Here is a 17,441-nt window from a genome sequence, read left to right on the forward strand (position 1 = left end):
AACTTATGTCTTCACTTATACTTGAGATCTCAAAATTTGTCTGGTATAAATGCAGAAACTTGTCGATCAGGGAAATACCATGGAATTTCACATGGGGAAATTTGTGGCAACCCTGAGTACAATTCAATAATGGCCTATCTTAATAGGTTGAAATGAAATCAGCATATCCTTTCGCTTGTTACTGTTTAATAGATAAATGGCTGATACAGCTCATTACTTTTCATGATTGCTGAACATTTTATGCCACCGTCTCAGTGATGCATCATTGGTTTGAGTTATAACCACAAAGTTAGTTGTCCCTTTAACCACACACACACACACACACACACACACACACACACACTCTTCAGTACACTTGAAGCTCTTTGGTCACTATCAAAAATGTAGACGTGTGTGTGTGTGTGTGTGTGTGTGTGTGTGTGTGTGTGTGTGTGTGTGTGTGTATTTGTACTATCTTTTATCATTTAATAAATGGAGATAATTAGTGATATATGTAGTTCATATTGAAAGTTACAATCTGGTTAACTGCATTACTCCTAGCATGGTGTGTGCACAATTTTGGCATTACACCATGAAAGTCATATGCTGTTTTTTAGATAATATGTCATGCTGAGTATAATCACATTGGTTAATTGTATGCCTAGAAGAATGTGATATCTTATGTAACGACCATTAAAAATGTACAGTAAAACCATGTATCTTTTCTGGATTTACAGCATTGGTAGATACAATTCAACTTGTTCAGTCTCTTCGCTCTTTTCTACCACCTCCACATATTGCTGTTAGCAGCTGGAAAAATGAAGACAAACACAGGTAGGCAGTACCTAACTTGCTTAATTGAATTGCGTCCTGTCACTGACAAGGTTCCTAATGAGTGTGGCTTTTCTGTAAAATAAAAATTGGCAGTTGCCATCTTCTTTTAGGTTGTGGGCTAACGCTGTTCAATGTAGAATGCAGAACCATATTTAAACATGCTCTTTTTCAAAATGAAAATGAAGATATCTTAGTTTGTTGTCCAAATAAGTACTAGGTGATGAACTTGTAAATGAATGAAATATGGCACCCCTTTGCAGTTTAAGTGGTACACTGCATTACAGGTGTCTCCACAAGTCAGTTTTAGTGTGGTTCATTATGATAAAGTATCAGGAAATGTGATGCTGGTGGCTGAACATCCTTTTGCATTGCTCCCTTGCTTGGGTTTGTTCTTGATTTATGTTTAGATCTGGTATATGTGCACCGAGTTCCTTCACTTCCAATGTAAACTATTTTCAGATGTTGCCCAATAAACTTACACTGAATTCATATTCTACTGTTTGCCAGCTAGCAGTATGCTACAGTTATTTACAAGACCTCGACCAAAATACACTCACAAAAAGGATATTGCTAGTAGAACACATCTTCCCAAAAACACTATCACCAAGCAAGGAAATTCTTAACAACTAAACATAATGGAACATGTTTTCGTACACTTCTTTCTTCTAATCATTTATGAAACTGTCGCTAGGTGCTGCCACTTATGTTACCCTACTGTAATCCACTCCAGTAAGACATTTATAAACTTAGTGTGCCCTTTCTACAGTGGATGGAACTGTCAATGACAAAGAAAAAAAGATTTTCAGCACTATCAAGACAATAATATTAAATGTTGATCGATGACGTATCAAAATATAATAGAGATATACAGAGACAGGGTTTGATAGAAAAGGTGCAGCAGCTCTGATTATGCACTTTAATTGTGCATAGCAAAACATGAAAATTGAGTGGAGAATGGTTGGTGACCCTTAGACTCAAAGAACAGAGTCTTCAGGAGGCTACATTTACCTAACAAAATTTCAAGATGCAGCTGTAAGCACTCCCTAGATGTTCAATAATATTGCACAATTTTTCCTGATTTGCAATAAACATCTAGGGGTGTGCTGTAATATTGAGACCATCAAGAACTTCCAAAATATTTTGCGCTTCCTGAAAATGCTGTGCTGTCTGTGGACAGTATTGATAATATGCCTGCCAGTCTCCCGCATGGTGCAAACTGTGGATATCATTGTGTGTTCACTGTTTGTTGTTGTTATGATGTAGAAAATAAGTTCAAAACAAGATGAAAAAGTATTGTGATTAGTGTGTATCAAAGTGTATGAATAACTACTAGCATTGTGGGATGTTAGGGTAGACAAGTACAAAAAAGAAAATTTAAGAAATGATCGCATGATTTGTTGGGAAAAAAATTGCAGAAAACTATGAAGGACAATTTTTTTTTTAAATCGGTGCAAAATTACGAATAAATCTCTATATAGACATTTATGTGTGTTGTGATCCTTGAGTTTCTCCCGGCGTATTTGATAATCCAAATATCCACGGGTGTACTGCCGGTCTATAGTGTACTGCCGGTCTATTGTGCCCGTTGGACACTATAGACCGGCAGTACACCTGTGGATATTTTGATTTATGTGTGTGTTTACATTACCCACCCGGATATAATAGTTTAGCACACATTTTACTGCATGACATGTTTCCACAACTGTGTACCAAATACTGTCAAGTGAAACTGCACGTGAAAATTTTAAGTTTTTGAAAGAATTGCTAGTAGCAAGGTATTCAAGTGCAATAGAAAAGCACTGACTTGGTGGAGTTACATCCCCCATTGAAATATTTTGACCATGGAATTAGAGTGTCAGCAAAAATTCAACCAGTAGGAGGAAGAGGGTGAAGTTTATTTTTTATGTCAATGAGTTGGGCAGGTTTGAGGTGCATCATGCCTCAGGAACTACATTTTATAGCTACACAAAAAGCAATTATACCCCAGAGAACTAATGATTATCCACTCAGTATTTGTTAAATATACATTACTTCGATACTGTACTTAAAACAACAAACATAAGAATGTACAGCAGTTGCTAAAACCATAGTATTGTTTCAATGTGATCAGCCACATAGTGCGACATCATACTCCAGATTCCAGATGTTTGGGGGCGGGGGGCAGGGGACAGAGCGCCGAAGTACACTCATTTTTAGTAAAGTATCAAGCGTTTTACCATCAAGAGACAAATAGTGTTATGATAATCTTTTTGTTTTGTTCAACCTCGGTTCTCAACAAATTTTAGTGAGTGATCATTGACGCTCCTTGACCCAATTTCTCGTCTCCCCTTTTTCTCTGCTTGCAACAAAGTAGAGCAATTATCGCAGCAGCAGTGTCTTTGTAATCATCACTCCAATCCACACTATCACTGAACAGTGTGGGGAGAATGTCAATAATATTGCACAATGTTTTATACAGTATAAGTGACCATCTAGGGCCACTTTAAGGCTGGTTATTGCCTGTTCGGAAAACATCATTTGATAACAACAGCCCCACAGATGTTTACGGATGTTATTTAAATCCATGTGGGAAGTATTCGAAATTCATCCTGATAATTTAAATTCTGAATCCATTTTTGAGACGTATATTAGAGTATATCTTTTGGTGCAGCTCCACCTCAGAACCTTTAACTACGAGCTGCATCTGAATACTGGTAAAGGCAGAAGGGGCCAGCAGAAATCATGAAACTAAAGTTTATCATTGCCATTGATAATTGGTACTGATGCTGACAGAGTGCATCAGATATACAGCTATTACTTAGTTGCTTAAAAGTCTGTGAAGGGCTAGAAGAAACTTTTTCCTATTTGTTGTATTCATGGTCAAATAGCTTTATTTTCTGTAAAGAGACTGGAGGCAGAGAAGTGTCATTGATTTTAGGTTTTGTGCTCATAGGATATGTAAGAAAAAGAAGAGAAAGAATGAGGAATGGCTGAAAGCAAAATTCCAAGAGACAGAAGAACTAAAGAAACAGAATTAGACAAGGAAATTCCGTCATGAAATAGGAAAGATGAGGAAACATTTCCAACCAACACAAAAATGCCTTTAAAAATACATATGGTAAGATAATCAGAGACCAAAAAATATTGCAGAGTTCAGCAGAATATTTTGAAGATATTCTCAGTGCTAACTGAGACCAGGTTCAAGACATCTACAAGAACAGGAGGAGGATATAGAGTGAGAAAAGGAAAGTAGCGAATAGATCAACTACGCAAGAAATGAAGTCAATGATTTATAAATTGATAAATAACTGTGCACTTGGCGAAAATTGGATAGTGTCAGAAGTTATAAAAATACATAAATACGTGCGCTAATGGATAATGTATGGAAAATGAAAGGATACCAGAAAACTGGAGTAACGTACACTTTATACTAGAAAGGAGAAGAATTAGCTATTAAAAATTATTTCTTTGTCAGTCTTTGATGGCTCACCTGAGGATGGCTGGCAGTTGTCCAGTTGAAATATCGTGGATGGAAGCTAACGACGACTGGCTGCAAGCCTGAAATCTTTTTGAATAACACAAGTGTTCCTAGCCAAACAGAAGCACTTCTTACTAGCTGTTTGTTACTAGACAATGGAAAATTTTTATGTATATGACACGAGATATCTATTTCTGTTTGTTAAATTTAAACAAGGTCTACATTGTATAAAAAACTAAAAGAATTGGACATTTGAGACAAGCTAAGAAAGTTAGTTGTGTTAACAATGAGGGACACCAAGATGAGAGCAATGTCCAACAGCTTTAACGAAATAGCTTGATAACAACAGTCCCACAAATGTTTACTGATTTTATTTAAATCCATGTGGGAAGTATTCAAAATTCATCCTGCACTCTCTTTTAACTTAACACTGCATAATATGATACAAAAAATATCTACATCTACATTGATACTCTTCAAATCACATTTAAATGACTGGCAGAGGGTTCATCGAAATAGGAATAGTAATGATTAAATCCAGTCAGATATGTGCATATGCAAATGATATTACAATTGTGGCAAGAGATTGAAAGACAATTAAAGAAAGATATGGAATAATGGATGCAGCAGGAGCAAATTTGGACTCACTATAATTGAAAACAAAGCAAAGCAAAACAAAATATGTGCTTCTGTTCAGTTCCAAGGATAGAAGAAAACAGAAGGCCCCTAATGGATGTTTGAAACCCCTCAGCAGCTTCCACTATCTAGGTATCCTTTTAAACAGCATTTGAAAGACAAAGCCTGCAAAACGTATGTGGGCCTGTGTGAGAGGCAGAGGACTGGAGAGGAAGCTACTGGGTGGTTATAACTAAAGTGCAGCTATTCATGGAGATCCATTATGGGCTCTGATTATCATATGGCAGCAATGCTTGGTAGATATTCTAATGTGTTAATGCAGAACCCATTTACAATGGAAAAAAATTAGTCCCAATTTTGGCCACCATGTACAAACCTGGCACAGTGAATGCAAGAAAGATGTATAGAAACTTTCCCTTGGGAATGGGATGTGGGCAGAAAAATTCAAACAAGTAAGAAAGACATAATCTTGATTTTATTATTAACCCTTTTGGTTCCACGCGATTTTCAAGGTATCAGCTGAAAAGTGCCAGCCGATTTTGTAGTGAATTGCAGAAGTTTGTTAAACTTGCCATAAAATCTGAACTGTTTATCGTAGAACCGTATTTTTTTTTTCTTCTATAGCTAGTACCTTCAGCTACAGGAATATGAGCAGAGTACACCATTAGGCCTCATACTTCTAAAGAAAACAATATTTGCATTAGAGTTTTTGAATGGGAAAAATCAAGACTTTGGTTTTAAGTCATATTTAGCCACATGTAATATAATTGAACTTAAAATCTGTGTTCATGCTATCAATCTACATAGTATTCTGAACAATATAACAACTGTTTGTGTGTTTCTTTCACATATTTTAGAAAATAATGCACCCAGAAAAAACTGATACGAGAAATGGGCAAAACATCTATAATTTTGTCACTGGTTCCAACAGAAAATAATACCAATCAAGTTTTAGGATCATTTATTGACACACAAATGTTGACCAACACATTTGGGATGTAATCCCTTCTTACAGAGTACTCACATTATTCTTGATCGTCACATCGAATCTTTTGTAGAGCACACAACACACTCTCACTCCTTCTTTCCCGGTAGCATTTCTACACCATACACTGTGTGTGTGTGTGTGGGGGGGGTTGCATTTGCACTTGATGTAGTGGTGGGGGTGGGGGGTGCATTTGCCCTTCATGTAGTGGGTGCTACGTTTTGTAACTTGAACCACTCCTGGGACAACATGCAGATGATTTTGCTGTTGAATTTCAGACGTGTAAGTTGTTTCTCAGACGAAGATAGATTTTTCTTTATAAAGAATGTAAGAATTCAGGAACATTCTGCCAATTATGCTGAAAACCACTTTCTTCCATCATTTCACCGTCTTCCTCTCATCCAGATAACAGTTTGTCATCATATCTGAGGAATCAATCCCTTCCATGTATTTATTATATTGTTGTTATATTCAAATACGACATCAGGTTTCTTCAAAGGTTGTCGTTTGCGACTACTTCTTTCTGACGCTGTTGCAGTAGAGGAGGAACTGAGCAACAGAACTGGATTTTTCTGTGACTTCTTTTTCCTGAAGTCACAGAGAAGCACAAAGGCCTTTCTAAAGAATTTGACATTCCCAGTGTCAAATTTGGAAAGAAAATTAGGTGGGAGAAATTTTCTCTTCCTCCATATTGTGCCAGTGAGGAAGGTTCCCATGGAATACTGTTTTTCCACTACCGGAATTGACATTAAGAAATTGTCACAGAAAATGTGGTACCCCTTGTTCATGTAATTACCAACAGCAAGTAATTTTGTTATAACTACATAGCCTAATTTGTGCTCTTTTACCTCCACTCTGTCAGCTTCACATCTTGCTCCATGGTACACATAAAATTCAAGGCAGTAGTTCACCACAGAATCACATAGCATCCAGAACTTTACACCCCATCTGTGATGATGTTTATCAGGGAGATACTGGATGAGTTGAGAATGAGTTTTAGAGCCAGCAAGACTTTTGTCAATACTCAGCTGTTGATGAGATGTATAATGGTGATGAAACACATTATTGGCAATGTTCAGCATAACATCAAACTTTGCAGTGGGGTCATACACTGGATGACCAGGAGGGTGCAATTTTGTATTGTCTGTCAAGTGGAAAAATTTTAGGAGCAACTGAAATCTGTTACGCGAAAACATTTGGGAAAACGATGGAGACGCCATATTTTCGTCTGTGGACCACTTACTAAAAATTGTTGGTTTCTTTATGAGTCCCATATTTAGTATTACTGCCACAAAAGCCTTCATTTCTGGAACTGAGGTAGGATACCACTTTCTCACACGAGAGTTCACTGACAAGTTTACATTTGCTTCGAGAAATTGCTGAGCATATCAGTTTGTTTCTGTTGCGATTATTGTGCACAGTTGCAATTGGCATAGCATTTATTGGTACCTGTTTGGGACCTGGTAATTCAAAAAACCTGAAGCGGTGAGGAGCAGGATTGTCCAACTCATCAGTTCCAGTTTCAGCAAACGTGTCACTGGCTGCAGTCAATTCTTCAACATCGTCTTCATCGCTGCTGGGTGCAGATTCGGCTATTGATGACTCACATGATGAGATATCACCACTAGACCACTCATAGATCGATCCACCGTCTGAAAAACCTGCAAAATCATTCTCACTTTCACTACTTTCCGTGGCATACATCGCACGCAAATGAGACTTCTTCCTTGGCAGCGCCATAGTACCTTCGAAATGAATGAAAAACAACCTTGTTTTTGGAACTCGAAAATATCGATTATTGGCATCAACAATCGAAACAAAGTACTTGATGACTATCTTTCAACCTTTGTTTGTCTGGACGACATCAATATATCACGATCTGTGCCTTAGATGGAAGAAAAGTGCATGTGAATGGCTGTACGATTAGATCGTACAAGGCTCTTTTCGCACGTACGGCACGATCCGATTAGATCGTATTTGGCACTAAAAGGGTTAACTTCCATTTACACAATTATGTACTTAACATGGTGTCCGTTCTTTCAGACATGTCTGAAAGAACGGACACCATGTAAGTATACAGGGTGGTCCATTGATAGTGACTGAACCAAATATCTCACAAAATAAGCATCAAATGAAAATGAAAAAACCACAAAGAACAAAACTCGTCTAGCTTGAAGAGGGAAACCAGATGGCGCTATGGTTGGCCTGTTAGATGGCTCTGCCGTAGGTCAAACGGATATTAACTGAGGGTGTTTTTTTAGGAACCGCCATTTTTATTACAAATTTGTGTAGTACGTAAAGAAATATGAATGTTTTAGTTGGACCACTTTTTTCGCTTTGTGATAGATGGCACTGTAATAGTCACAAACGTATAAGTACGTGGTATCACGTAACATTCCACCAGTGCGGACAATATTTGCTTCATGATACATTACCCGTGTTAAAATGGACCGTTTACCACTTGTGGAAAAGGTTGATATCGTGTTGATGTGTTGCTATTGTGATCAGAATGCCCAAAGGGCGTGTGCTATGTATGCTGCTCGGTACCCTGGACGAAATCATCCAAGTGTCTGGACTGCTCGCCAGACTATTATGTCATTTAAGGAAACACATGTGAAACGTCAACCACAACGTGCAACAAATGATGATGCCCAAGTAGGTGTTTTAGCTGCTGTCACAGCCAATCCGCACATCAGTAGCAGACAAATTGTGTGAGAATCGGGAATCTCAAAAACGTCAGTGTTGAGAATGCTACAGCAACATCAATTGCACCCGTACCATATTTCTATGCACCAGGAATTGCATGGCGACGACTTTGAACATCATGTACAGTTCTGCCACCGGGCACAAGAGAAATTATGGGACAATGACAGATTTTTTGCACGTGTTCTGTTTAGCGACGAAGTATCATTCACCAACAGCAGTAACGTGAACTGGCATTATATGCACTATTGGGCAACGGAAAATCCACGATGGCTGCGACAAGTGGAACATCAGCGACCTTGGCATGTTAATGTATGGTGCGACATTATGGGAGGAAGGATAATTGCCCCCATTTTATCAATGGCAATCTAAATGGTGCAATGTATGCTGATTTCCTACATAATGTTCTGCCGATGTTACTACAAGATGTTTCACTGCATGACATAATGGCAATGTACTTCCAACGTGATGGATGTGCGACACATAGCTCGCTTGCGGTTGAAGCGGTATTGCATAGCATATTTCATGACAGGTGGATTGGTCGTCGAAGCACCATACCATGGCCCGCACGTTCACTGGATCTGATGTCCCCGGATTTCTTTCTGTGGGGAAAGTTGAAGGATATTTGCTATCATGATCCACCGACAATGCCTGACAACATGCGTTAGTGCACTGTCAACGCATGTGCGAACATTTCGGAAGGCAAACTACTCACTGTAGAGGAATATGGTCACACGTATTGCCAAATTCATTGAGGTTGACGGACATCATTTTGAGCATTTCCTGCATTAATGTGGTATTTACAAGTAATCACACTGTAACAGCATGCGTTCTCAGAAATGATAAGTTCACAAAGGTACATGTATCATATTGGAACAACCAAAATAAAATGTTCAAGCGTACCTACATTCTGTATTTTAATTTAAAAAACCTGTTACCAACATCCAGACATCGTAGTACAGTTGACAGGTCCTATAGGTGCATTCTCTTTAAAAAAGAACAGACCGAGAATAAAGGTGCTTATGGAATCCACACCAGACAGTCACTTACAGTGACTGGTGTCTGCAACGGCTCTTCATGCACGATATGTGGTTTAACAGTATCCCGAAGTCTCAGTTCTGCGTATTCATTGCACCCTGTAGTGTAAAATGTGCCTTGTCATTCCATAAAATTTTGTCCAGCCACATGTCATCAACTTCAGTGAGTGTTGCTTGCAGCTCAAGAGGTTTCAGTTACTGCACTGTCCAGATCCTCTACAGGTGCTAGTATAAAATACACTGCAAAACTATGCATACTGTTGACCAAGAGACGGAAATTCACAAGATACTGCACAAGCACTAGCACTACCTAGGGCACATGCTGCATGGTCAAATATAGAAACTGCAACCTCACGAATAACAGGACGCCTTCCAGGTGCCACGTCAAGCTCTTCAAATTTCATTATCAACTTCTTTAAAGCGTTCAATGACATCTGGTCTCTCCTCGGATCTTTCAGTCAGCTCACCTCAGAACTTTCAGTTGGCAGTACACTCTCAATGCAGCACTGAAATTGCTGTTATATACGCTTTGGTTTCACTACAATTACATTTAAAGGACATGTGCTCATCTTTTATTTACCAATGTAAACTTGTTTTTACTGAATATGACCTGCTCCTACGATTATTTATTGATCTCTTACAAGATGGTGATTTTACATCTGGCATTTCATGAGGAGCCAATATTTTTCTTAATTTATGGCCAACTTTGAGCTTGACAGCATGTTAAGTGTCCTGCAGTGTATGTTAAAGACACAAAATCAAATACTTGAAAATGACTTAAAAGGCCGAACCCTGGGTTTTACCTAAATAAACAATAAAACAGTCAAATGGTGGTGTGTTCCTTTAAAAAATATTGTATGACAGTTGCTCAGCAACATCAAAAACTGTTCACATAAAACAATTTGACTATGAACCCGTGGCCTATAGTCTTGATAGGTATAATGTTCACTCAGATTATGGCTTGTCAAATAACATTGTGGCTGTCAAACCGTCGTACAGACAGTGTACGGTACCAGATTTGCACTAGTGTCCACAATTAGAACTCTCTTTTTCCAGTGTAAATCGGTTACGTATTAATGCAGTAGCATATCTACCAGCTTTCACAGCCATATGATAATTACAGCCCATATTGAACCTCCATGAGTAGCTGCACTTTAACTATAACCACCTGGTACAAGCATGAAATACAAGGAAACATACAGTAGATTTTATCAAATCTCAAAAAGTATGCTGATTAGGACATGTGGAGAGGATGGCAAATAACAGGACAACCAAACGAATAATGGAAAGGAGAGTGTACTGCACCAGAAGGAAGGACCAACCTGGAGCTAGATGGCCGACACTATATGGCCAGTCTTATCAAGACAGAGATCTGATGGTGGAAAAGAAAAGTGAAGAAGAGAGATATTTGGCGGCAGATTGTTAAGAAGACGAGGACCAGTCAGGACTTAGGTACCGAAGAAGAAGAAGAAGAAGAAGAAGAAGAAGTTGACTTTATGCAGTGATGAAGAAATTCTGTGAAATCACTGTAAAATCTGTTATGATCAAGGGAAGAAAGACTGATAAGAATATGACAGAAGGCAGTGTAGGGAATGCAACCTTGGTCCTTGTGTACCATGGTGTCTCAAGAGTGTCAGATAAAAATAAATATTATGTCAGTCTGAAATATTTATTTGTGTGTTTCTTTTTCGTGACTTAAGACTGAATAACAGTCCTTTGCCTGATTTGAAGAAAACAAAGCTTTTTCTATTTATAATTTTCGTTTTCACTTGTTATAATATTGCTAAATCTGTACTGTATCTATTTCTCCTCTTGTAAGTGCTACAACAAACAAATCCATATATCTTCCTTAATTTAGTAATACTGTTTAATACTGGCCACATATTAAACCAGATGTAGAGTTCAGCTCATTGTCCTTCAACAAACTCTCATTTTAGAAATGTTGTTCAACCCTTAAAGAGCCCCTTTTCTCTTTCGCCAAGTGCCTGCTCATCATCCCTGAGGCACCAGTTAAATACAGGGTGACAATTATTGAACTATATGGGAAAAAGTAAATTAGTTACAAACTATGGTGTGCACACACTTTATTCAACATGTAAACTTCACTACAGATGTTTGGATTTAGGTTATGACATGTTTGATATACCTGCCATCATTGGCGATGATGTGGTACAGACGAATAGCGAAATTCTGCATTAATTGCTGAAGTGTTGGAACATCGATGCTGTTTTCGGCTCAGCAATGACTTTGGTGTTATTGCTGTACATCTTGTTAAAATAACCCCACAAAAAGGAGTGTTCAGATCCAGAGAATATGGCGGCCAATGGAGGTCCATGCCAGTGGCCTCTGGATACCCCAGAGCCAGAACACAGTCCCCAAAGTGCTCCTCCAGAACGTCAAATGCTGTCCTGCTTTGATGGAGTCCAGCTCCGCCTTGCATGCCATCAAGGAATATCGCACAGATTATTCCATGAGTGGACATTGCACACCACACAGTCACACATTGATCATGAAATGCAGATTCTCAGTCCCCCCTAAATGCGCTGATTTTGCTTATTGACAAAACCATCCAAATGAAAGTGAATGTCGTTGCTAAACTGTACATGCATTCACATACTAATTCCCGTCATGCCCCATGTCCAACCATGCAGTTTAAACATCCTAACACAAACCGTTCAGAAGTTATGATGATTTTATTCCATATAGTTCAATAAATGTCACCCTGTATATTTGGTGCTACCTCTTCATTTTACATCAACAATTTTCAAACCAGATGCTGATGTCAGTGGAGTCTTTATATATAGAGCAATTACAGGGAAAAAGGTAATTGACGAGAAGCAAGAGAAGTACACAAAGAGTAAAACTGCACTGGAGTGATTTAAATAAGCCAAGTGTGACGGCAGAACTAAGTTTTCAATGTGTCTGAAAAAAACCTAATAAATGGTGTGTATGACCAGATTTGACTTATGGCATTGCAGTATGTGATGGAAAAACAAAAACTATTTGAAAACTTGATTGCTCATAGGGCACTGGAGAGACGCATGTTGGGAATTATTAGCATTGATGAGAAAATAAACAAATAGATCAGGGAAGAAACAGAAGTGGAAGATGCGATTGTTACTGAAATGAGAATGAAATGGAAGTGATCAAGACATGTAGCCAGGCAAATGGATTCTAGCTGGATTCAGAACGTTGTTTGCTGTATTCCAAGAGTTAAGGAAGAAAAGAGATGACAACATATTGGAAGATGTGTAGATGACATTAGGTAACATGCAGGAGCGGAATGAAGGTACATAGGTATAGACCATAATGCATGGGAAAGTTTAAATATTCAGTAGTGGATGTCAAATTGAGTGGGGGTGGTTGTGGTTGTGGTGGTCTGTGGATTTCACTAAGCATAGCTTCTGTTTCAATAGGACTGAGAAATGGTGGTTGCTTAAGTTCATAACTGTTAATACATCATAGTAGCTCGGCTCCCTCTTCGACAGAGTTACTGTGGCAAAGAAGTAATTTAATATTGTGTAATGGACTGAGTGACCTGAAGAAGTGGATTCCGGTGCCTGATGAGACTTTTTCTGTGATGAAGTGTGGGTGTTGTGTATTAACTGTTACCATGTTGTGAAGATTGTGTGTAAAATGTGCCATTGTGAATGGCAAAGGGAGGGACCATAATCTGGTTCAGACACATTGTCTTTTACTCCAAAAAACACTTGAGAGGCCCAGTGGACGTAACTTTAGTGTGATGTTCAGATCACTATCACTGCAGTGATGTGGACTACAGATTTCCCCTACATATGTAGATATTTCTCTAGTAGCAGAGCTAGCCCATTTTAGGACGAAAGTATGAGGTGTCTCCGCTTCAGAGATTCCCCCAATCGCAGTCATCCAGTCTTTCCTGTTACTCTCCCCATTTCCTAAAGCTCACCAGTCCTTTTCCTTCATCCCTCTTCCTTTCCCTTCAACTCTTCTGCTTGAATAGGTAGCCACTTGCTCCAAAAGCTTGCACATTTCTGCATGTTTATGATGTTTTCTCATGCCTCTGCTTGACGAGTAGACTTTTTATCTACCCAAAGCTTGCACATTTCTGCATGTTTAAGATGTTTTCTCATGCCTCTGCTTGACGAGTAGACTTTTTATCTACCCATACGATATATATTCAGTAACTGTTCAGCTACAGATAAAGACAAAGCCTTTTAGATGGTGAGGACTAAATTGGAAAAGATAGGAGAGAGAGGAATAAAAAGATTATGAAATGAGTTAATGAGTGCTATCAGCAATTCTTTTCATCTAAGATGTGTACGCAACAGGTAGGAGGAATTCAGGAAAAGTTGGAGAAATTCAACTGACTTCTGTTTTGAGTGACACGCTCCTCTTGAGAACAGCACAAGGAAAAATGGGAGGATGGAGTAATGCTTTAACGGGATACCAATGGAGAGAGAAGACTGGGACTTCTGCATGTAGCACAAGTCAGTGGTGGTGAAAGTAGAACTTTATTTCAGTTCTGCAAGTGGTTTGTGTTACAATAGCCCATTCTGCATTGGGTACTCTGTGTTACGCTACCTACTATCCCCAGTTCCATTCCAGAACTAGATATAAATCTGCAGAACATTTTCGGAACATACATTGTTTGTACAAACTAGGGATACCAACATATTGTGTGTCTTAAGGCCGAAATATATAATGAAAATACATTTCTTGCTCTGGTTTTAACAAAATTCTGTTTTTGGAGTAAGGTCCTGACCCATTCAAACCCTGCTCTTGAAACATTAAAAACATCACTGGATGATAGTACAAAATGGAAAGCCCTAGAAATGCATGAGTGCCAATCATATACTGAAAACAAGAAACCTAAGCCAGTTCTGTCCCAAATTGGAGAGACATCACATAATTTTTCATTCATTATAACAGTGATTCCATTACTTCCCCTTATGTATTGTAATAATTTCTTAGTAACTTAAAGGTTCAAGTATCTAGCTATCATAAATTTAATGAGTGCACTAGCTACAGTCTGAAGATGTGTGGGTATGAGCTTCATTTTGTAGTCTATCTCATCAACTTCAATTGATGCTAAAGATTGTGGAGCAATGAGTGGAAAGAAAGCCACCTGTGTGTCTTTTCAAGTAGAATTTTTGAATTTCTACTCTCTCACAACTACAAAACAGAAACATCATGCTCCATTTTGATGATTAACTGAAATGGGTACCATATCTGTAGGATCTTTAGGTTAGATGTTGAAATACATAGAATAGGGTGGTGTGGGAGGGGGGGGGGGGGGGGGGGGGCAGCATTCAAGTCCCACATAGCATTATTGGACTTTATTTAGTTCCACTTAAATTAAGGTGTGGAGTTTGTATATGTAGATCAACACTATCATCACTATATTTACTTTAAATTATACAGTGTAAGAAAAGTCCTACAGTCTTAAATGAAATTTTATTTTGTTGTAACCCTAAATACTATTTTTAAGGAAACAAACATTGACTTTTGTAAGCAGGAAAACACAGGTGTCTACTTTATAATTTTTGCTGACTGTGTGCTCAGGATTTCATTTCTCAGTGAGTAAATCTTATTTAGATGAAAGAACAGTCATTTACAGTGGATTGCTGGCACAAGCGTACGGTGTTTGCGACATACTGCTTCACATTTTGTTTAGTAAGTTTCATTTGTTTACAGGAGAATACTATTGTGTACAGCCACATCACATGCTGCTGCTACTACTACTACTACTACTACTACTACTACTACCACCACCACCACCACCACCACCACTACTGTAGTATTAGTGGTAGTAGTAGCAGCAGCAGCATGTAATGTGACTGTTTGTAATAACATATTACTAATTTTGTTTTTTGATCTTCCAGAATTGTGTGTTACATTTAGTTCTTTCATTGTTGTAAAAGCCGCAGCCTGATGTTTCTGTTCATTCCAAGCACTGTAAAAGTGGCTTTCACATTTTACAGTGACCGAATACTTCAATTTTTTCACATACTTTCCTCTCACAGATTTTATTTAGTACATAAATGAATTACCTATTTGGTTTTCAAATTAGATTTTGCAGTTACTACTACTAGTACTAGTACTAGTACTAGTAGTAGTAGTACTAGTAACTGTGAAATCTAATAATTTGACAACCAAGTAGGTAATTCATTTATGTATTAAATAAAATCAGTGAAACAAAGGTATGTGAAAAACTGAAAATATTCTGCCACATTAGAATGTGAAACTCATAAGACAAACTTTGAATAATTCAGAGAGATGTGCAAGTTAGGCCTGTAGATGGTAATGAAAGAAATGAGTGAGAATTTTCATATGTGATATTTCTGTAGTATTTGACAGAAGCTGTCTAAGAAGACCACTATCCAGAATATATTTTGTTTAAGTACTGTGAAATTAATTTTGAATAATTGTTTAATAAATGAGGAAAAGCATTGTTTGTCATTGCTTTTGCCTGTTATTGTTACATTCAATTTTCTTAGTTTCAATTTTGAAAATTTCAGGAAAACTAGTATGGAGGATCTCTGTGAGTCAACAGTTCGCAAGATTGACTGATATGATCTGTCATTGAGCCCAATGCGTGCTGAAGCCATAGATGCAGACAATATTCTAGTCAGACCAAAGACTATAGATGAATGAAGGAAATATCTGTGATAGTCAAAAACCTTGAAAAGGCATGTAATGTGACTGTACGTAATAACATATTTCTAATTTTGTTTTTTGAACTTCCAGGATTGTGTGTTACATTTAGTTCTTTCATTGTTGTAAAGCTACAGCCTGATGTTTCTGTTCATTCCAAGCACTTTAAAAGTGACAAAATCACATTTTTAGTGAATCAGTTACTTTTTTGTTCTGTCACATGGCTGTGATAGTGGTCAGCTTTATGTTTGTGTTATTGTCATTTGAACTAAATTGAATCTGTTATATAGTTTATATTCAGAAGATGTTGTAGAGCTCAATGTATTTTTTTGTCAGATGTATATATATCATTATGTGATTTCCTTCTAATTTTTGTAAAATGATATGCACAAGATCATTTTTTTAACATTGTGTTATTAAGTAGCACTGAGAAAAAATCTTTCTTACAATGTTATTTGAGTTACATTTGAAGTATGAGAGTGAAATAGAAACAATGAATAATTGTCTGGCCGTAAGAAGCATACATTTTCAAAACTCGTGTTTCACGTAAAGGTGTATTAAGATCGTCATTTGTGTTTGTGTACGTATATTACCTGAATTCTTTGTATCAAAAGGAGTGTGAGTTAAAGTGATAAAGAGTATCTGGAATACTGCTGATGCCTTTTGTAACTCTGCTGTAGAGTGAGGTGAATTAATGTGATTACTTTTTTTTTTTTTAAGAAAAAAGTACTGTATTCATAAGTGTTTCATACAAATTCATATTGTACTTGTAGAGTATTTTCTTGCATTTAAGACATCTGTTAAGCAAAATAATATATTGTCAGTAAGTTAAATATACTTTTGTAGTTACACAGTTCAGTTTTTAAACAAGAAGCACACAACGAATGCCCATGGTACACTGCCAGTTCAATTTACAGATATTGAATTCACATTTCCCCACGATTGTACACTTTGCCGAACATTCTCGTTGTTTCTAATTTCTCAACCCGATTGCAAACTGCACTGTTACTGCTTATGTCTCTAATGAAGTTGTGTAGAACAACAAGTATTTTACCACATCTGACTGAATTTTTTTTAAAAAAATGCATTCCTGCTTAGGTGATGTTTACTCATTTCACTCTTGAGTAACTGTAATTCCATTAACTGAAGATTTGTAGACAAAGATAGACACATTATG

At 37.6% G+C, this 17,441-nt stretch overlaps 1 protein-coding gene across 3 annotated transcripts in view; it reads left to right on the top strand.

Annotated features, from left to right (window-relative positions):
- The window catches only part of LOC126354264 (uncharacterized), an 80,349-nt gene extending 63,248 nt beyond the window's left edge, over window positions 1-17,101 (top strand). For all 3 annotated transcript variants that reach the window (XM_050003790.1, XM_050003789.1, XM_050003791.1), the window contains exons 8-9: window positions 717-813; window positions 16,129-17,101. In XM_050003790.1, the coding sequence (XP_049859747.1) occupies window positions 717-813; window positions 16,129-16,180 (149 nt within the window). In that variant the 3' untranslated portion in view covers window positions 16,181-17,101. The remainder of the gene's footprint in view (window positions 1-716; window positions 814-16,128) is intronic.
- The last annotated feature ends 340 nt before the right edge of the window (window positions 17,102-17,441 follow it).

This window comes from Schistocerca gregaria, chromosome 3, assembly GCF_023897955.1.
Source record: "Schistocerca gregaria isolate iqSchGreg1 chromosome 3, iqSchGreg1.2, whole genome shotgun sequence".
NCBI classification, from domain to species: domain Eukaryota; kingdom Metazoa; phylum Arthropoda; class Insecta; order Orthoptera; family Acrididae; genus Schistocerca; species Schistocerca gregaria.